This window comes from Pristis pectinata, chromosome 7 (assembly GCF_009764475.1).
Source record: "Pristis pectinata isolate sPriPec2 chromosome 7, sPriPec2.1.pri, whole genome shotgun sequence".
In the NCBI taxonomy this organism is placed as follows: Eukaryota; Metazoa; Chordata; class Chondrichthyes; order Rhinopristiformes; family Pristidae; genus Pristis; species Pristis pectinata.
In genome coordinates, this window is record NC_067411.1 from 48,465,606 (window position 1) to 48,487,010 (window position 21,405).

The 21,405-nt window shown below is 39.1% G+C and overlaps 1 protein-coding gene across 2 annotated transcripts; it reads left to right on the forward strand.

Moving 5' to 3' along the window:
* The first annotated feature begins 12,383 nt into the window (after positions 1 to 12,383).
* On the forward strand, positions 12,384 to 19,788 carry chrna6 (cholinergic receptor, nicotinic, alpha 6). 2 transcript variants are annotated; one of them, XM_052019727.1, is made up of 5 exons: positions 12,384 to 12,519; positions 12,630 to 12,674; positions 15,101 to 15,210; positions 15,327 to 16,329; positions 18,770 to 18,933. In XM_052019727.1, exons 1-5 carry the CDS (start codon positions 12,499 to 12,501, stop codon positions 18,890 to 18,892), a joined length of 1,302 nt encoding a protein of 433 aa, XP_051875687.1. In that variant the 5' UTR covers positions 12,384 to 12,498; the 3' UTR covers positions 18,893 to 18,933. The 2 variants fall into 2 exon arrangements, with proteins under 2 accessions (XP_051875687.1, XP_051875688.1); XM_052019728.1 differs by lacking the exon at positions 18,770 to 18,933 and adding an exon at positions 19,758 to 19,788 and having other exon boundaries at positions 12,391 to 12,519; positions 15,327 to 16,022.
* The last annotated feature ends 1,617 nt before the right edge of the window (positions 19,789 to 21,405 follow it).

Genomic DNA, 21,405 nt, shown 5'->3' on the forward strand with positions numbered 1-21,405 from the left:
GGAGATCCCACTTTGAGTGCATCAACCACATCAGAACCACAGACCTGGAGTGGAAGGAAATCAACTCGACTCCAGGGGACTGGAGAAGAGTTGTCCTTTCTTTCTAATGATGCAGAGAGGCAGTCAATGAGAGAAAGCAACTTAAGTGTGCAGTCCAATGGTGCTGGAGTCACAGGCACATGGCGATATCAAGAGTGATTTATCTGATCCGATCAGTCTGAAGAGAACATCAAACTGTTTCTGGACTAAGTTCTGGGTTACATTCCTGCTGCCTCCAGATGCACCATCTCCATGTTACTCATTGACTTCTTCCTATCTGTAGGGGATAGAAAGCCATTATGTCTCCAGCCAGCATTTACCATCAGCTCCGGTAAGCATGCGGTAATTCTGGGGCAGTCTTTGCTCCATCTGTTGGCTTGGTTGTATAGCTGGCTTCTGGATCCAACAAAAATTACACTGCCAATGTGCTTTTAAGTTGAATCGGTCTGCCAACATACACCCACTCTGCGTAAATTGTGAAGAATCTTGCCAATAACCCCTTCAACCACACTTCCAGCCCAACCACACCATTCACCCTGCAAACTTCCAGTGTGTCAGGTCATTCACATCCAGGAAATTAAAATATCTGGATACATTGCTGATTTCAATAGTTGCTTGCAAAAACACGAAAACATGACATCTAGAACTAACATTTGGCACTTGGAGGAGATGACTGATATCGAGTAAAACATCTGAGCAAATTTAATGCTGGTATGGCCTGTTCCTATGTGCAGCGTTCTGTGATGTTGTCTGCATCAGAAACCAATCATCTCATTGTGTGCACCCTTTACAGCAAAATGGCTTGGCAAATCCGCAGATAATATCCTTTGGAGCTCACTGGATGACAAAGAAATAAATCAGCTAGCTGCTTTCTGTTTTCCGGCAGCAGTATCACTGCAGAGACATCAGAAGCCTAATTACAGAAACTGTCTCTTATGTGCTAGTGGTTGTGTCTGCCACTGAATCACAATATCCATGCAGAGGTCAAACCTGGCACCAGGGTAGGGGCCCATTTATACAGGACCCAATCACAGTACTTCATACACTTTCATCTACCAGGACATTGTCGTGTGAATGAGGCATTTTCATCACCTTGCTCATTGCACTCGGAGAAAAAGGCAGCAGGAATTTCAGAAGCAAGTAGGTAGATCTGATGATGAAGCCCTGTAAGGAATAGTTTTCTTGATGCTTCAATACATGTGTGAAAGCATGAGCAAAAGTGTACAGAGATGTATATATTTTCTTGGTAGGAAGCATTTGAATCTATTCATTCAGCTGAAATACAGATTACCCGCTTTCAGTAAATGCATTTCCTTATTATTTCCATTAAATCTATTGTATTGTGGATCCTTTTGCAACTAGGTTTTTGTAGGTAGGGTGCTCAGACAAATCTTTCTCACTTATAACAATAACGGCAACAGACATGCTCAAATGTGTTTATTCTTCCTTTGCTGAATGTTAGTGGGAAATATGGTAGTTTTCAAATTATTTCTCATATTTTCCCTACAACATGGAAGGAAGCCATTCAAGTCTATGCCAGCTCACACAGCAATCTCATCAACCTCTTTCCCCCCTCAATTTATTTCCCTGTAATCTATTCTCTCTCACATGCCCATCAGCTCCTCCTGATTCTCCTGTCACCCACCAATCAGCACGTCTTTGGGATGTGGGAGGAAACTAGAGCACCTGGGGGAAATCCACTTGGTCATGAGGAGAACATGCAAACTCCACACAGACAGCATTGGAGATCAAGATCCCAGCACAGTGAAGCTGTGAGGCAGCAGAACTACCTGCTGCACCACTGTATATCCAGCTATGCGAGTTTAAAGCTTGAATAAGTTTAACCAGTTATAATTTGGTCATTATTTTTTAAATCCCTTTTCAGATTCCTGCATCAAGTCTATTTCATTGTAGCACTGCATGTCTGATTTTTTGCAAGCTGCTTACATCACAGCAGTGTGTTAGTTTGTGCGTGGCTGACTGTTCCTATATTCGAAAGACAGGAATCACAATAAATCTGTTCCTTGGACTGGAATAGGTACAGTCTGTTCGAATGGAAGACTCTGGGGGAAATCTCTGGAGGAATTCATATGAGAAGAGCTAATGACTTCTCTTTAAAAAAATACACTTTATTTCACAATGATTGACAGAGTTTAACTCATCTCTATAATTCAGTTAAAAGAATCATATTAATGAAATGGTCAGGAAATATCTGTTTCAACAAAATCTTTGATACCATGCCATAAGGTGATTATTCCATGAGGTAAGAAGGTATACAACAAGGAAGAAATCTTCTGAAATGATTTAGCCAAACTTCATTGTGAATGGAGTTGCAGCAATATTAAAAAGGGTCACTCTCAGAGCAGCACAGGCACCTGAGCTGGGGTATTGGTATTTACAGTGTATAAAATTATAAAAATGTGCAGGGTATTGTAGCTCAAGTCAGGAGATTATATTAAATGGGACCAAACAACAGAGACAGGTCACACCAAGAATAGACAGATCTCAATTAGTTTGCATTGGGGAATATGTTAATCAGACAAAGTAAGAAAAGCAACAGGAATGTTCTCCCTCGTCCTTTAGGATGAAGAATGACTTGCTTTCACTCACCTTCTGTGTGTTCTGAGGTGACTGATGAGGCCCATGTGTGAACTGCAGATTCTGCTAAGTTGGAGCAGGAACAAGTGGGTAACTTGGCAGGTGGTGCATTCCTTGTGCTGTTCACATTGTGCTGCTGCATGGTCCCGACGAAGTGACATGAGGTTTATAGTGCAGTCCCAAGTCCTCTTTCCCCATTTTGAGTTTCATGATTTTGTGGGGATGTTACACTTTTTCGGGGGAACTGAGAGAACATACTTGAATTGTTTCCTCTGTCCACCTTACCATGACAATGCATCTATTCCAGGAATCAGTGTGGGACAATTGTGGAGTTTCAATCCAAGACCACCTTGTATTTGTTGTTATTTAGCTCCTGGCTCCCCTAGTCATTCTCACCTCCTCGTGTTTCCTGGTAATGTTTCTTCTCAGTTGCTAATTATGGTGGACCTCAGGACAGTCCAGAAACTGAAGTCATTCTGCAGCTCCTGTTGGTTGTGGGCTGACAGGTTGTCTGTGAGGTACTGTCTGAGAAGGGCTTTCTTTGCTTGGTCCTTGAGACCTTCAGTCTTGACCTTTTTACAGCAGCACTTCTGCTGATGCTGATGTTTTGGGCCAGGTTCACGGAGGTAACAGATTAGACAGTATTTAGTCCAAAAATCATCTGTACCTGTCTTGGCACAAGTGATGTGGACATCTTTGTGGTCTCTCACTCTTTCAATCTTATAATCCAACTGGTGGAGTTCCTAGACCGGGAGTGTAGCCTTGAGATATTTTGTCTGTTTCCCTGACAAAACAGGATGTTTTTTACAATGGGACCATGCTCCAAGCATTTTGTCAGAAAAACTTCATTGCTGTTAGCCTACCTTACTATCACCTTTCTGATCACACCTTGCCAGAGAGCTGCATCCTTTCTGACCACAACACTGAAGAAGTCCAAGAAGATCAGTTTGTCTCAATGCTCGTCAAGAATACATCCAAGTATTGTTTAAATATAGTGGGGATTTCTGCCTCTACTATTCTTCAGATCAGTGAGTTCCAGACCTTCACCACCATCTAGGTGGCAATGTGTTTCTTCATCTCTCTAATCTTTCTACCAATTACTTTCAAGCTATGTCCCTTGGCTTAAAACTCTCAGTGACAGAAAACAGGCCCTTCTTATTTATTCTATTTGGGTTCATCATTAATTTTATTTACTTCAAGTAAGTCTCCCCTCAGCCTCATCTGTAGAATGAAACCAACCCCAATATTTATCCAATCTTTCCTCATGGCTACAATTTTACTAGATTCCAGTAATTTGGACCTTTTTGTTCACTGTTTTAATTTGGAAACACTTTGGCTAGTTCACAGGATGTCCTCTTCATTTTTGCCGGGGCATTAACATTATTGCCAAAAGTATTTGTTGGCTAATATTATTTCTAATAATTTTCCCACAGGAATAGTTTGGATATAAATTACTCTGAAATGATATATTTGCATTCAATTGAGTTTAATGATGCGTAAAATCTTTTATGTAGGTAACCCTAAAGCAAATGACTCACAGATGGGATTAGCAATGTTTGTGAGTCACCTGAGAGATGATATGTAGCTTCTGAATCTGTGGCCCAGAATGATCTTAGATGAAGTACAGTCATTACTTTGGTTCAAACACTTTCAATAAACAATCACAGCTGTGGTTTAAAAGAGCTGAAGCCATTAACGGTCAAGCCTCCACTCAGAAATGGAGGTAAAATATGGGGGAAGTAGCCAGATAAAATAGCAGCTCTACTGAAAAATCTTTGGATAGCAGAGGGTTCTTAGACCAATCACAACAATTCTCACACTTCCCCAACCTCTCCCATCCCACAGGTAATAAAAAAAGAACATGTATAAAGATGAGGTTCAAACAAAGTCGACAAAGTGGGAGAGGGAGAGTAAACTAATCTGAGCTGAGATAGGTGGTGAGTGGATATGAATGCTTTTAGACTAGTTTCACTGCATGTGTTTTTATTATTTATGAACCAGTTACATCAATGTGAAGCTTGCTGTTACTATGGATATTAACCTGACAAATATCTGCATTAGACCTACGGGTTAACATCTCCATTACAATAGCATTAACACATGTTTAACATACCCAATGTATATTTTCATGTTAATGCCATCTCATGAAAGGCACGATCCTGCAGGAAACTAATCCAGCACTAATCGTGGTGATATCTAGGGTTGTTAAATTGCTTTTACACTTATTCACTCACACTATGCATAGGATGGATACTGAGAAAACAAATGTTTAGAAATTGAATCCCCATATGATTAAACTTCTTACAATATCAGCAATATTACAAGCCTGAAGAGGCACTTCACAAAATGACCTCAAAATAAGGACACTCAAGGGAAATCTCAGGAACAGTAAAGAAAGAAAATAAAGTGAAATGCAATTCATTTCTTGGTTTGAACCTGATCTACTGCAGAACTCCAGGTGATTACATAAGAAAAATAAATTGAACTTGTTATTAACATTTCAACTGAATGTTAGGACATTGCACCAAGCCTATTTTAGCAAAATAACCAAAGGATATTGTTTGGGAATGCAGCATGGATTCATCCTGATTGTGCCTACTTTGCACTTGGGAACAGAGGTTAATGTCATAACTTGTTTGCACCCCATTTCAAAGAGCTATGTTCCTCCTTGGCTCCAGACCCATTCCCACATTTTCCACTCTAATTATAAACGCTAAATAAGAATATTTTGTTTTTATTACTGTGCTTCCCCTTCTAACTTTAAAATACCTTCCCAGAAGGGCCAAAGCCCAGGTTTTAAATCCTAGAATTAAAAAGTTACCACACAGTACAGTACTATGATGAAGGAAGAACTGCAAATTAGGTGTTCTAAGTACGGACAGTACAAGGACAGAGTGTAGAAGAAGATGCATAACTTAAGACAATCTGGCCTATAATAAAAATAGAAAATGCTGGAAATATTCAACAGGTGAAGCAACATCTGAGGAGAGAGACTGGTTTAGGAAAGTTCATTGAGCTGAAACATTAACTCAGTTTCTTGTAAATTAAATATTGATCAGTAAGAGCTGCCATTTTTCTCAATCAATTCCCAGGGGTGTTTAATATACTTATTAGGAAATTGTTTGTTCTTATTTAATGGCCATGTATCACCATCAAAATGCATTGTCAGAATAATATGACATTATGCATTCCAGAAAATTTAAGTACAAACTGAAGAAAATGGCAGCATTCATTTAATCTCAGCATTGGAAACAAGACTTTGCATTCACCTCTATTTCATGGTTTGTTCTTGCCAAATTGCTCATACTGTACCCATGCAAGCTGTTGGCCTGCTGCTGGGAGCTCAGGCATGGGAGAAGCAGGAGCTTGCATGTTGCTGCATCAACATAAGGGACCTGCTGTGAAGATTTAAAGGGTAGTGCTTACTAAAAGGTAAGTCACCCTAAACAGTGTGGCAAAACCACTTGCACTGAATTAAAGATGTGATTCTGTTAGAATCATGGATTCATACAGCATGGGAAAAGATCTTTTGACACATGGATCCATGCCAAACATCATGCACCCACTTACACTAATCCTATGTGGTTCCACACATTCCAATCAACTCCCCTCAGATTTTACCATGTGCCTATACCATACAGACAATTTAGTGGCCAATTAATCTGCCAACCTGCAAGTCCTTGCAAGGTAAGAGGAAACCGTAGCAGGGGGATCATGCAAACTCCACACAGACAGCACTGGAGGTGAGGATCAAACCGAGTCACTGGAGATAGAGTGAAAAGGATGAATGGGCAGCTCATTTAGAACCTGCCACATTTCACATTGGGCCTGACCACCCCTTGATCCAGCCCTTACCTTGTGATCACCCCCCACAGCCTTTGTGTGTGCATGGTATGCAGAGGCTGTCCTGTCAGATAGATCAGCACACAAGCAGCCACTAGGCAGTGGAAACAGAGGCCACTTCTTGGACTACGCTTTCCAACATTTCCAAATGACATTTAGAAACAATTGGAAAAAATTAAAAAATGCAAAATGAAAAATTATTAATAAAATATTAAGATTAAGCATAAATTACAGAATTAATTAAAACACATATGTGAATTAAAATAAAGGGCAACCAAAACAAACCACTTCCCTAGGCTTATCTTCTTAATAGAAATCATGATTCTATTTTACTGAATGAAACCACAGTGGTTGGTGTAAAGCTGAGGGGCCGGATATGAAGTGCATCTAGTCCATAACAGAATTTTCCTACACTTGGGGTCAGAGTGAAGGTTGAGATGTCACTAGTGGCATCTCATTTTAACTGCAGTCCATACTTTTATGTTGCAATGGAGAACACAGCTATTCTCTGTGGACTCACCAGCTGGCCATCAGCATGGTCTGACCCATAAGCATCAACGAAGGAAGTAACTGGGAGGTGCCTCAAAAGGTTCCTCCTTATGATCAATTTGTGACTGGAAATTTTCACTCTAGCTTTCTACTTGTTGATTGACCTATTCTGTATCTGTTTATTTGTTGTTTATCTGTAAATAATACTCTGGCTAAACCAGTTGCGGGTGTGTGGAATCTTGGATTGACACAGGCTAAATCAAGGTCTTTTAAATATTGATACGAAGCACTGCTGCAATTGATCAAAATTCATTGCTTCTTTCAGATACGAGTTTCATAACCATAAAGTCGAACAAAAGACAGACACTCCAGAAATCTGACATTAAAACAGCAACTGTTCAGAGAAAAACAGAGTTAATGTAACACGTTGATTAGAACTGATGAAAACAGGCCATCTCAATTGGCTTAAATTTCCTATTCAAACTAATCTTGCTCCTTCCCTTTTGAGCATTTTTCTCAGAAACCTTTATCAAAATCCTTTCAGTGTCCTTATGCTACTTTTTTCTTACACTTGCATCAGCATGACATGCAGTTTGGCATCAGCATCACAGATCACAGCAAAAGAACATTTTTGAAAAAGTTTTTTTTGTGAATTTGAGGTTATATTTAACAGTTTGGGAGGTTTATCATTATTTTTATCTCACACTATCTATGTTAAAATGGGGCAATTTATTAAAAAATGCATACCTCTGGGGAAATGGTGATAACTACTATAACCCATACATCTGTTCTTACTTTTGCAACCTTCAATCCCATTCAACCAGTTCCTTTTACCATACAAAACCAAATTAAACTCAATTTTCCTATTATTAGTTTTTGGTTATGGTTTATGTTTGTTATGATTCTCAGGTGCAGCAAAAAAAGGAATTGTTCTAAGTCCCTGACGAATAATGGAACGATTTGTTTACTTTGTTCAGGACAAACAACAAAAGTTTGCTAGTGGAAATGGTGTAGGATGTTTGGCGAATCATATTTTTCTTAGACAGTAATACGCCTTACTGAGAGTCCTCTTGAGAGGTGCTAGTCCAGTTTTTGGCTGAGTAGAGATGCAGCATCGTATAGAAGATAAGTGGATTTACAGATAAAACACAATCCAAATGTTTGCCTGGATTGGGTTTGATCCCTGCCAGGACATCCTGACTACAGCCCAGATGTGAAGGGCCAGCTAAATTTTTTTTTGCCCAGCTTTATGATATAATGGATAAAAATGCATCCCTGAACCTATAAGGTATGAATTAGCTATATTAAGAATGAGAAAGTTGTCTGGAAACAGCAAAGAATACTTGTTTTCTAGTCAGTATTTTAAATCGATCTTCCAAATACTGTAATAATCAATTATGTCAATGCTTGCAATGTTTTAGTGAATATATTAATGTGTTTTTGAATGCTTTCTGTAGAGTGCTGGTCAATGTTCTACTAACATCAAAATACTCTAATCAAATGCAGGTTGTTGCTGCTGTATTAAAGAAACTCAATAACTGGATAATTGATACACTGACTCATTGCTTTGAAGCTTGAAAGTAAAAAAAGGATATAAAAGAGATATAAGAGTGTACAAATCTACTCCTGCAGTGATTCACCATTCAAAAGTTTTCCAACACTTTCTCACCAAATCCTTGATTCACTTAATCAATCTTGGACTTATTCTCAATGATTGAAGATCCCACCTTTTTTTTCCCTCATAACAATCATATGAAGATGACAAACATTGCAGAGCTAAAGGCATGGTCTTCTTTGTCTGACAGATTGCACTACAACAGGAAACAAAATATTACCTGAGCCAAAAGTAATGTTTTTTGTAAAGAATGGGACAAGTTCTGATTCCAAAATAATAAGCCCCATCTACTACTCCCAGCCCAACAATCAGTGTTAATTACTTTTAACACTGGAAAGAAATTTAGCATCTATGTTTAGCGAGGCAACTCACATGGATAAGCTGACTCACTCACCCTTTGGCACAAGAAACAAATAATGGATTTCCTAAATAGACACAAACTGTCTCCAGCTTGGAGTAATCAAATATAGTTGGACACCAGCTGGCCATCCACCATAAGCATCCAAATAATAACTAAAACTTAAGTACTTTGACATCTGAAACAAGACAGATCTCAGATCTGGCACAATATTGATGTCCTTCAGTCTATGTTATCATTTTGTTTTAAACCAAGCACTGTAAGGGCATGAATGTAGGTTTGACTTCGAAATGATTCCAAACAAAAGGCCAAAAGGGTTGTGCAATCTTGACCAAATGCCAGGGAAGAACACTCTGAATGAAAAAATTTATACTTGAAGTGCCTGCATCTTGTCAAATAGTGTTGGTCTGCTTCCTCTAAGTTTTATAGGTTACCTCCATATTTTGTTCACTCAGACACTGAGAGCTCTAAAAACCAACATGTTTAATTTGTAGTATAACTGCCTTTCAACATATAAGGGGTGAAAATTCCTGTTTTTTTTTATATATATTCAGAGCTATGTGTAAATCAAATGGAGCAAAAGAGAGTGAATTTGAATTACAGCGCACATTAATTACACTGATTGATTTCCTAGTTATTTTGTTCCTCTCTATTGCTCTGCACTCCTAAATGGGTATCAGCTTATTAGAATGGTTGTGCCCAAATGCTGTAGAGCTGTATGTGAACTTCCAGCTTTAAGAATGAAGTTGTATTCACATCCAGCCCTTTAGTCAAGAAGCCATATTGTTGTTGCTTTATGGTAATTGTTAAAATTTCTCCTCATGGAGCATTGCACCACATTTTACATTTATTTCAATGATTTTTTAATGGCCAGAGTAAGAGTGACATCAGCAAATTGAACCTTCCACAATTACTTCTGGTAACAAAAAAACTGCTGTGCAAAATGAATGATGATCAAAGTTTTATGTTTAATTTTAATTGAGGCCTGGAATTTCCTGCATGTTTGTCTTTTAAAACAGACATATATATGGCTTCAAAGACAGAGGAATTTTGGATCTTAGTGAGTTGCGTGCATGAGAACAATAAGCTGAAAGCTCTTAATTTTCTTTGTTATCATCTATTGTCCCTCTGCTCAAGGGCTCCTAGAATGGCCATGCTACAAAACTACAGATATGTGACTCCCTTGCAAGTTTACACAGTATAAATTTGAACACCTCATTGAAGGTCAATTAGCACACCAAAGCTCGCAAAGTGATCTGAACCAGCTGGGGAAATCGGCTGAAAAATGGCTGTAAAATGAATAAGTTTTTTTTAAATGGAGTTTTAGCATCATGCTAACCACTACACTACCATGCCGCTAATGTAGACAAGTGTTAGGTGATGCACTTTGGGAGGCCAAACCAGGGTAAAACTTACACAGTGAACGGTAGGGCACTGAGGTTTGTGGTGGAACAAAGGGACCTGGGAATACAGATCCATAATTCCTTGAAAGTGACATCATAGGTAGATAGGGTCATAAAGAGAGTTTTTGGCACATTGGCCTTCTTAAATCAGGGCACTGAGTACAAGAGTTGGGATGTTATGTTGAAGTTGTACAAGACATTGGTGAGGCCAAACTTAGAGTGTTGTGTGCAGTTCTGATCACTTACCTACAGGAAAGATATCAATAAGCTTGAAAAAGTGCAGAGAAAATTTACATGGATGTTACCGGGACCTGAGGACTTGAGGTATAGGAAAAGGTTGAATAGATTAGGATTTTATTCCCTGGAGCACAGGAGAATTAGGGGAAATCTTATAGAGGTATACAAAATTATGAGGGGTATAGAAAGGGTGAATGCATGCAGGCTGTTTCCCTTCGAGTTGGGTGAGACAAGAACTAGAGGTCATAGGTTTAGGGTGAAAGGTGAAATATTTAAGAGGAATCTGAGGGGGAACATCTTCACTAAGAGGGTAGCGAGAGTGTGGAATGAGCTGCCAGTGGAAATGGTGGATGTGGGTTCACTGGTAACATTTAAGAGAAGTTTGGATAGGTGCATGGGTGAGAGAGGTATGGAGGGCTATGGTCTGGGTGCAGGTAGATGGGACGAGGCAGGAAACCAGGCTGGCATGGATTAGATGGGCCAAAGGGCCTGCTTCTGTGCTGTAGTGCTCTATGACTCTATAACCAGCCTTAAATGCAATTTTTCATTCCAGAAAGAGAATTAGTTACACACATTGTCCAAGTATGAAGTTTTGAGTGTATATGAAGTACCTACTTAAGCACAATGGCCTAGAAATTGCACTAAATGGTACCTTTTTTTAGGTGCTGTGCATTCCAGTTTCCATTTTGCCCAGAGTAGATAGAGCTGGAGATCATTTCCAGGTGGAAGTGCATTAGTTGTGATAGTGGCCCAGGCACTCCTGCACACCATCCACATTAATGTGCCAACTTTCTCCCGGTGGCAGTCGTGCACCTAACAGTGTTGCTGGTTGTGCGCTGTATGCTTCTGTCTGTACCGACATGAACTAAGGACTCTGCGCTACATTTGTGATTACCTCAATGTGGTGCCCATGGTGGGTGGAGGTGAAAGGCGATGGTTCTACCCTTCCTGCTCTAGTTCCATCACCAGACACAGCTCTATCATCCTCCTGGGCACGAAGGATGTGGCCCAAAGTACCTCTGCCTCCTCCATCTACATCCACCACACCTCAGGGATGGTGGAAGAAGGATCTGTCCAGATAATTGGTTTGGCTATTTTTCGAGTGCACCTTTTGGATTCGAACACTTCTGTAGATATGGCTTGATTTCGACTTTCCACGGAAATTTACATAAACCATAAGAACAAATTCCATCCAATAATGTCGTAACAGAAAAGTGGCCACCTGTTAACCCAAAAGTCGATGTCGTTTGTGGGTGTGTGTGTCTGACAGAGAGAGGGAGAGAGAGAGAGACTTTATTCCCCAAAGCACTTCTCTGCTGTTCTCCAACCTGCAGTGTGCTTACGCCGGGGGAGGAGCGCAGGCGGGGTACCTTGAGAATGACTGACAGGAGACGAGGAGTTCAAACCAGCAGCCTGAGATTCGAAGAAGAGACCAGAGACCGGGGCTTGTGTCCGCCTTGCTCCAGTCCTGGTATCTGGTTGAAAGTCCTTTCCAACCAGAACTGCCTCTGGCAACTCAACTCCGAGCAAAAGCAGCCGTATCTGCACTCAAGGGGAACAAATGACAACTCTTGGGAGGACGCATCTATTAATCCCCATTGTTTTTCTTTTACTTACACACGGTAAGGGTATGGACCTCAATAAAAATATAAATTGCGAGGATAAGGACTTCATTATTGGTCTAAAGCCGGATTATTGTACAGAATGTGGTTTCTGCTGTTTTCAGAATGTAATGAGATATGCTGCAATTCTATTCCGTTTATACGTGATGTTTTATGTGTGTGTGTGTGTGTTCAGATTGTCTTGGCTCCAAAGCTGAAGACCGTCTATTCCGGAGAATATTCCGCCGATATAATCAATACATTAGGCCGGTGGAGAATGTCTCTGACCCGGTGACAGTGCAGTTCGAGGTCTCCATGTCTCAGCTGGTCAAAGTGGTAAGTGCACCTTTATACGGAGCCAATTTGATTGCACGTGTGTATTTCAGTAGATAGTGCTGTTACCTTTTAAAGTTTAATTCGTTTCATCTCAATCACCTCTTTGGCAGGATGAAGTCAACCAAATAATGGAGACAAATCTTTGGCTGCGGCATGTAAGTTGTATCAGGTACATTGTACAGATGATCACCTCCTGGGAATGATGACCCCACTCATTTCACAGCTGTAGTATTAGGTCCTGTCTATGGTCCACTGATGTAGTTTCTCAGATGTGGGAAGCAGAACTGGCTGCAGTTTCTGCTGTCTATTTACTTCCAGTCTCCACGAGATTGCCCTGCTAATTTCATCACAGTTCACTTCATTATCAATAGCAAGCAGATGTACTGTGAGATATGCACTGAAATATTAGCAGTAGAAACATAAGCACCTTCTTCGTTTAGTTGATAGATTGTCTGAACAGAATCGTTTTACATGGTTTATTCCATTATAACATCTATCTCCAGGAAAGCAGACTCTCTGGCTGTTTCAGGGGAGTCAGTTTGCTAAAGAAAAGAATTCTAAAAGAGATGTGATTCAAAGCCAAATGAAATATGGCAGGGCTGTGGGGGAAGGTCAGAGTCTGAAGCTAATCACACAGCTCCTGAATAAGCCAGATGAAGAACAAACAGGCAGTTAGCTTCCTTCTGCAATGATAACAACCTATCCAGGCCCTTACAAAGGCTGCCTATTTCCACCTCCATATCAATTAACTATTTCAATGCCCTCCTTGCCACCATCCCTAAACTTGAGGTGACTTAAGACTCTGCTGCCCTCTTGGAACTTACACTTGGCCTGTTCACCATTCCTCCTTGAGTATGTTGACTTGGCCCTGGCCCACTTCCTTTCTCTGTGATCTCCTCCTTCCTGAGTTCTCTGAGCTCCTCCAATTCTACCAGTCCTGATGCAGGGTTTTGACCCGAAATGTTGACCATTCCTTTCGTCCCACAGATGCTGCTCAACCCACTGAGTTAGTCCAGCAGATCAATTGCTCCAATTCTGACTTCTTGGTTATTCCAAAATTAATTTCCTCCACCCTTAGGGGCTGTGTTTTTCATTGCCAAATCCTAAATTCAGGAATTCCCACTGAAACCCTCACCACTCCTCTGGTCAATCAATCCATTGTCTCTGACTGCTCCTAAAAGAGCAATCCCATTAGTCCCACCCCCTCCCCACCTCCTTATTTACTCCTGAGCTTCTTCAAAATAGTGCCTTGGGATCTTTCATTTTGATCTGGGAGAATTGGTGAAGTGTCTGAAAGACAGCATCTCTGCAAGTGCAGCACCATCTCAGTACTGCACTGGAGTATCAACCTAGATTCCTGTGCTCAAGGCTCTGGAGTGGGTCTTGCAGTACAATCAATTTGTCTAGGATTCAAACTCTACAGCAACTACCTATGATTGGAAGTGTAGTTCAAGAGATGTATTTGCGTTCCAGGGGAGGAGCGACATAATGGAGAAAAACGTGAGGAGTGGTACCAGAGAAGATTTGGGACAGGGACTTTGCATTCCAGCATTGGCATTGCAGCAATCCAGTTATTGCTGTGTTGAAGGTGGACAATGCTGCACAAATTCTGAGACCCACTACCACTGTAAAATATCAATAAAAATCTCAGGAAGTTAGTAAATTACCAGTCCAGCTATGAAATATTTGAAAATGTTAGGCTTTATCATTTGAAGAGTAAGTTTTCTGTGGCAGATTAAGGCATTGTTACTTTTTTTAAAAACTCTCTGGACCTAAGGAAAACTATATTTTATTTTTATTCTATGCATGCAGAATACAACTTAAACAAAATATAATAGGTCTTCAAATAATAAGCATTTTCCCTAGTTTTTAAGCAGTTCATTTTTATTTCATCTTCTACACCAATTTTATGTGTAATTTCACATCATTATTTAATGCTTTGCAGTAATATTTAATTAAAATTGTGCTATTCAAGTGAAGTTTGGGTCTTCATTTAGGGAGTTAGTGAGCTTAATGATATCACAGTAGCTAGATACCAGTGATTCTGTGGAGCAGATATTTCACTGTAAATGACATTGGTAAAAGAAGAGGCCTGTATCACTGAGCTCATGAGACCTTCTTGAGCAACTTCCTTCTTGGTCAGCAGGAAAGTGACATCACTTAATAAACAGGTTTCCATCCTCAGTACTCAGGAATTTGTGGGCTTTTATTGATTATTAATTAATTGTTATTGATTACCAATATCTTTGCAGCCACAGCCAACACTATTGTAATATGTTGTGGCTTGATGACAGCAATAGAAAATCTGTTTTCCCCCCTTATTTTATTGATTATTATCATCCCTTCTTTATTAATGTTCAGTTAAAATTAAAGCCATCAATAGTGCTAGATTATGGATTTCATTATCATTGGAATATTGTTCCCTTTTACAAGAACATTGACTATTAGTTGAGTAAACATGGTATAAAACCATGCCAATAAACATATAGTGCATCATGCCAAATAAATAAATATTCTGTTGATAAAGCAATGCATATTCTTAATGAATGCATTTCCATTCTTCCCTGAGTACTTCTAACAGATCTGGAATGATTACAAATTCCGATGGAATCCAGTTGACTATGATGGAATCAAGTACATCCGAGTTCCATCTGACAAGATTTGGAAACCAGATATTGTGCTGTATAACAAGTAAGTTTCACAAGATCAGTAAATGAGCATTAATGCTTCAATCTGATGACAGAATTTATTACTATTTCCACATTTGAAAGTTGCACTGATTACTTTTGGATTCTTCACCTTTCCAGTGCGGTTGGAGGTTTCCAAGTTGAAGATAAAACCAAGGCCCTTCTTAAGTATGATGGCACTGTTACCTGGATGCCTCCTGCTATTTTCAAAAGCTCTTGTCCAATGGACATCACCTATTTTCCCTTTGACTATCAGAATTGTTCAATGAAATTTGGATCGTGGACCTATGACAAAGCTAAGATTGACCTAGCAATCATAGGATCCAAAGTAAATCTGAAGGACTTCTGGGAGAGTGGCGAATGGGAGATCATTGATGCCCCTGGATATAAACATGAACTTAAGTATAATTGTTGTGAAGAGATTTATCCAGACATCACTTACTCTTTCTACATACGTAGACTACCTTTGTTTTACACTATCAACCTGATCATTCCCTGCCTATTAATCTCTTTCTTAACTGTTCTAGTTTTTTATCTGCCCTCTGACTGTGGGGAAAAGGTCACTCTCTGCATATCTGTCCTCCTCTCTTTGACAGTATTTCTGCTGGTTATCACTGAAACTATCCCTTCCACCTCACTGGTGATCCCTCTGATTGGCGAATACCTCTTATTCACAATGATTTTTGTGACTCTCTCTATCATCATAACGGTCTTTGTCCTGAACGTCCATTATCGAACACCAACCACCCACATCATGCCAGAGTGGGTTCAAAAAGTCTTCTTGGAATTCCTACCCAAAGTTATGTTGATGAGGAGGCCTTTAGAAGGAAAGAAAGCTGAGAAATTAAGAAGCAGGCAAAGGAAGGATAAATGTACCCGGAAAGATTGTGCCAGCCATCTGGAATATGATAACTTCAAGTCGGCCAAAGATCAGCTAAGGTCCTGCTGCTTGTACTGCAAGGAGCCCATGAGCACTGTGACCTCTAACCTGCGAGGTCAAATCAGTCCTCAGTCACTTAACTCTCTGCTGAGTGTCTCAATTCTTTCTTCTGAAATTCAACAGGCAATAGAGAGTATCAGATATATTGCAGACAACACAAGAAGTCAGAATGAAGCCAAAGAGGTGAGTAAGATTGTTGTGTGTGTCTCATAGAGTCATACATCATGTAAACAGGCTCTTCAGCCCAACTTGTCCATGCTGACTGTGTTGCCCAGTGAGCTAGTCTCATCCGTCCGTGTTTGGCCCATAGCCCTATAAAACCCTCCTATCCATTTACTTATCTCGATGGCTTTTAAACATTGCTGATGTGCCCACCTCAACCACTACTTCTGGCAGCTCATTCCAAATATGCACCTCTCTTTGCTTGAAGAAACTGCCCGTGATGTCCCTTTTCAATCTCTTGCCTCTGATCTTAAACCAATGCCCTCTTGTTTTTAGCACCTCCTCCCTGGGAAGAAGACTATGAGCATTCACCCTGTCTATGTCCCTCTATCAGGTCACCCGTCAATCTCCTATGTTCCGGGGAATGAAGTCCTAATCTCCTCTCCTATGCAACCTCTCCTTGTAACCTCTCTTCTCCATTAAATGAGTAAGGTTGAGGAAGTGGACCATAATCACCAATTACATTGAATTTAATTTGCAATAAATCAGGTTGTTCGCCCCAAACTGTCTAATACCAGTCCTTAGCCATCACTTGTGTACCATGCTATTCCACTGCATCGGTCCCTGTCACCATAACATTCGATTCCTTTCTCTTTCACACACCTTTCATGCTTCATTTTAATATATCTATTATCCATGTCTCAATCACTGTTCTGTGGCAATGAGTTCCACAGTCCAGTCCCTCACTGGGCAAGGCAATTTCTCCTGAATTCTCTCTTGCATTTATTAGTGACTGTCATATGAATACCTGTCCTGGTCTCCTTCATGAGTGGAAAAAGCCTCCACATATCTACTCTAACAAACCCTTTGATAAATTTAAAAAGCTGCTTTGTGTTACCTCCAAACATTTTCTTTCCTGAAAGGTATAACTACTCATTTCTTAAGTGAGCCAAATAAACCTTTTATAGACTTTCTCCAGTGCCTCACCATACCTCTAATGTGGCAATCTGATGGTGCATTAAATTAAATGCCCTGTGACGTCTCCCAGTCAAACACTGGCAGGGTTCCTTAACAATCTCCATTTATATCTTACTGTCTTAAGGTCAATATCACCTTATGTACACAAATTCACATACCCCTGCTAGATATTTCTCCCATTGATTAATAAAGAAGTAATAAACATGTATTTAACCCAACCAGAAAGACAATCACATGTTCTCCCAAGTTCCTATTATTCCAGTGCTAATATCATCCTGAGTTCCTGTAAAGGAGAGCATTTATCCATGAGAATTATTCAGTCAAAGGGACAGAATAATACAGTACACAATAATATAAAGGATGCAGTGTGCATCAAAAGTAATGTTACCAAGTAATGAGTAATTCCAGTAATGCATCCATAAATTCAAAAATATTCCAAGATGCACAAATGCATCTATAACCCTCTCCAATTATTTCTATGATCTTTATCATCATAAAAGACCAAATAATCTCCATCTGATTAATATTCCACAAATATGCACAATGCTCTGTCTAAACTTATACATCTTTAGAAATAGTATGTTTATATGCATATTTATCTCATTCTTAAATTATTTCACATTTATATTTATACATTTATGAATTTATAACTTTTTCATGATAAATTTCATTACAAAGTGGCCTCATTTTGTTTTCGGTTAGCTATGTCCTGTTATCAATGTTCATTCTCATGAATTGTTCTCTTTGTTTGATAAGTCCAGTGGTGTGGAGTCCTGTATTCTTGGGGTTTATGTCAGTGATCTGGCTCTTTTTGCATTTAATATTATGAGATATATTTCATTATTGGAAGTCAACAAGAAAATCCAGGTGAACAAAGAATGACATTCTTTGAATAACACTCAAAGAATAACTATAACAGAGATATTCTGCTTTTGGTAGCATTGATTGAGAGTTAAAAATATTGGCTGACACTACTAGTACAGTACTGAATGAGTCTCACACTGGCAGAGATGCCGGTTTTCAGATGGCTGAGATAATACTTCATCTGTCAGGTAGAAGAGAGATCTTGTGGAATTATTCAGAGAAGGTCTGTGGTTTTTTTCCCAGTTACCTGACCGATGATTATCTCTCAATTACCGCCAACCAAGAAAGATATTTTGTGGGCATTTATCTGATGCTACTTCTCCTATCATGTCTTCCTCTACATTGCAATGATTACAAAATATAGTACTGATGCTGATATGCTTGTAACATGTTCGTTTAATACAGAATACATGCACTAAATTGACACCACATCTTGGAACATTTCACAGATTAAGACCTTGACAGATTAAGAGCATCTGACAAATGACACAAAATGATCTTCATATGTTTCAATTATTTTGCTTGTAATCAACTCTTACTGTCCCATGTTTTTATTCTATTTCAAAAGCTGCAAAATAAGTGGGGAGGTAATAGGGTACTCTGTCCTTATGTCTTGCAGGTGGAGGATGATTGGAAATATGTGGCTCTGGTAATTGACAGGATATTCCTGTGGGTTTTCACATTAGTTTGTGTTCTGGGAACTGCAGGATTGTTTCTACAGCCATTGATGGCTACAGAGTAATTATGTAGCATTTGATATCTTTTAAAGTCATTGGTGTTAAGATCCAGTGTGTGTTATACCAGTGTCATATGTCACACCAAACCCTACATTGCATGACAACATTAAAAAAAAGATTACTCACTGAAATTTCCATCTTTAATAACGTGGAAAGATTGACTGTTAACAAATCACTGTTCATGTGGCTGTTTATGTATGAAACCACAAATCATCTATATTACTGTTCATATTACCATATCTAAGACTTGGAGATCATGTCCAGAATATATTGAGAGATGTGATAAATATTTCATGAAAATGCACCCTTTTAAAATTGTAAGCTAAATTAACCATGAAATAATTTTGCGGATTGTGTCTATTTTTTCTTAATATATATTAATGCTTTGGACTTGGATGTACAGCACACTATTTCCAGATTTGCAGATGACACAAAACGTACAGACATAGTAGACCATGAGGAGAATAGTAATAGACTTCAAGGAGATATAGATATGTTGTGGAATGATGAATAGGTAGCAGATAAAATATAATGCTGAGAAATATGAAGTATACAATGAGAAGAGGTAATATAACCTGCAGCATAAAATCCTATAAGGGCAACAAGAATAGAGAGACCTGGGCTATATGTGCATAGTTCACTGAAAGCAGTTTGAGAAAGTGATAAAAAAGCATCTGTAATCCTGGGCTTTATAAATAGAGGCATAGGGTACAAGAGGAAGTCACACTGAACATTTATTAAAACACTGGTTGAGTCTCAAATGGAGGATTGTGTCCCGTTTTGGGCATCACACTTTAGGAAAAATGTAAAGACTTTAGAGAAGGTGAAGAAGAGATTTACCAAAATGATTCCAGGGATAAGAAGCTTTAGTTCTGTGGATAGACTGGAGAAACTAGGATAGTTTTTGTAACAGAGGAGGTTCTGAGAAAATCTGATTGAACTATTTTTAAAAATTAAGGGTATAGGTAGAGTAGGTAAAGAGGAAACTCTTCCTATTAATGGAGACGTCAAAAGCTAATGGATATCAAATGAAGGTAATTGGCAAAAGAACCAAAAGTGACGTGTGGAAACCTTTTTATACAGGCAGTGGGACTAATCAGTTTGCTCTTACATTGAGCTAGTATGGGTTTGATGAGCTGAATGGCCTCGCTTGCATGCTGTAACTATTTTATGATCTTTGTAATTCTATCCTTGTTTTGCTTCTCTTCTATTTTAAAGATGTTTTTATTTATATCTTCATAGATTAAAGTAGATAAAGCACATTGAATGACTTTCTCTAAATTACCTATAGCATCAGGTAATTTTGAAGGTATATTTGTGGAGGTAAAATAGATTGGAGAAGAAAGTGAAAAGATTCCAATATAAAAATGAAAAAATATATCTGCTAAGGATTACTAATCTTAAAATAAGTAGTTGGCAACTCTGGTTCCAGTCTTTGAAATGTTATGCACACTGAACACATTATACCTGAAAGACTTCAAGTGTACCTTATCTAAAAAAAAATGTTTGCAACGCTTCTCCCTTTATGTTATCACAAGGTCAACATTGTAAGAGTACTAGAAACTCTCTTGTTGATTTCCCAAGTAATCACTCTTTTTCATGCATGTTTCGATCTATTCATGAGGCATGGATACCTCTGACAAGGCTGGTATTCATTGCCCAGACCTAACTGCCCTTATCTGAGGAGGTAACTAGGAGTCAACCTAGTTATGGGAACCTTCAGTTACACATAAACTAGGCTGAGTAAGGATGGTGGAGGATATTGGTAAATCAGCTAGATTTTGATGACAATCTTTTGGTTTTATAGTTATCATTACTGACCCTAGAATTATTTTTTTTGAACTCCAGATTTATTTAATTCTTGAGTTTAAATTTCTCATTTGACCTCAGTTTTCTGGCAAACTAGTTGCTTAGTATTGGTGCATGTTCATGAAAATGTGGAGATTATATATTCATGATTTCACATCAGTCATGCAGGCTGCTGATTCTAGTAGCTTAGTCAGCATAGGCTCAAGGGACCAAATGACTGCCTTCTATGTAATAATGAAATATAATGTCCTGTGACATCATACCCAGGCCTCAGGCAGTGGGGATCTGTGGGTTGTTTGAATCTAGAAAATATCACGGTCAAGCATTTTGTTGCATGAAACATGCATTTTCCATATGGAGCTGCTGGACACTGATCCGGTTAAGGAAGAGTTCATCTTCCTCCCCCCCCCCCCCCCAGTTGTGGGGTTGAAGCCAACTGTGCTTTATTCTTGGGGTTCAGATCTGGACTGGCCTGACCTCTGAAGTTCAGCTTGTGCATTTGGTTTCTGAGACATTGATGCAAAGCTTTTCCTTCGATCATCCCAACTCATAACAAATTGATCTGATGGTGGACCACTCAAAAGAATGTGACATAGAGCATAAGAAAGAGAAGTATGTTCAGCTATATACTTAAACATAATACTTTTCGTGTGGAGAGCTTGAGTTTTGTTATGAGAATCAGGGAATATTAATGTGCAGAAATTCATGG

Bases quoted from the DNA above. Each gene is read 5' to 3' on its own strand.
- chrna6 (XM_052019727.1), top strand. From the start codon at position 12,499: ATGTCTCAGCTGGTCAAAGTG. The intron at 12,675-15,100 runs GTAAGTTGTATC...TACTTCTAACAG, and splicing joins CAAATCTTTGGCTGCGGCAT to ATCTGGAATGATTACAAATT. The intron at 16,330-18,769 runs GTGAGTAAGATT...TATGTCTTGCAG, and splicing joins GTCAGAATGAAGCCAAAGAG to GTGGAGGATGATTGGAAATA.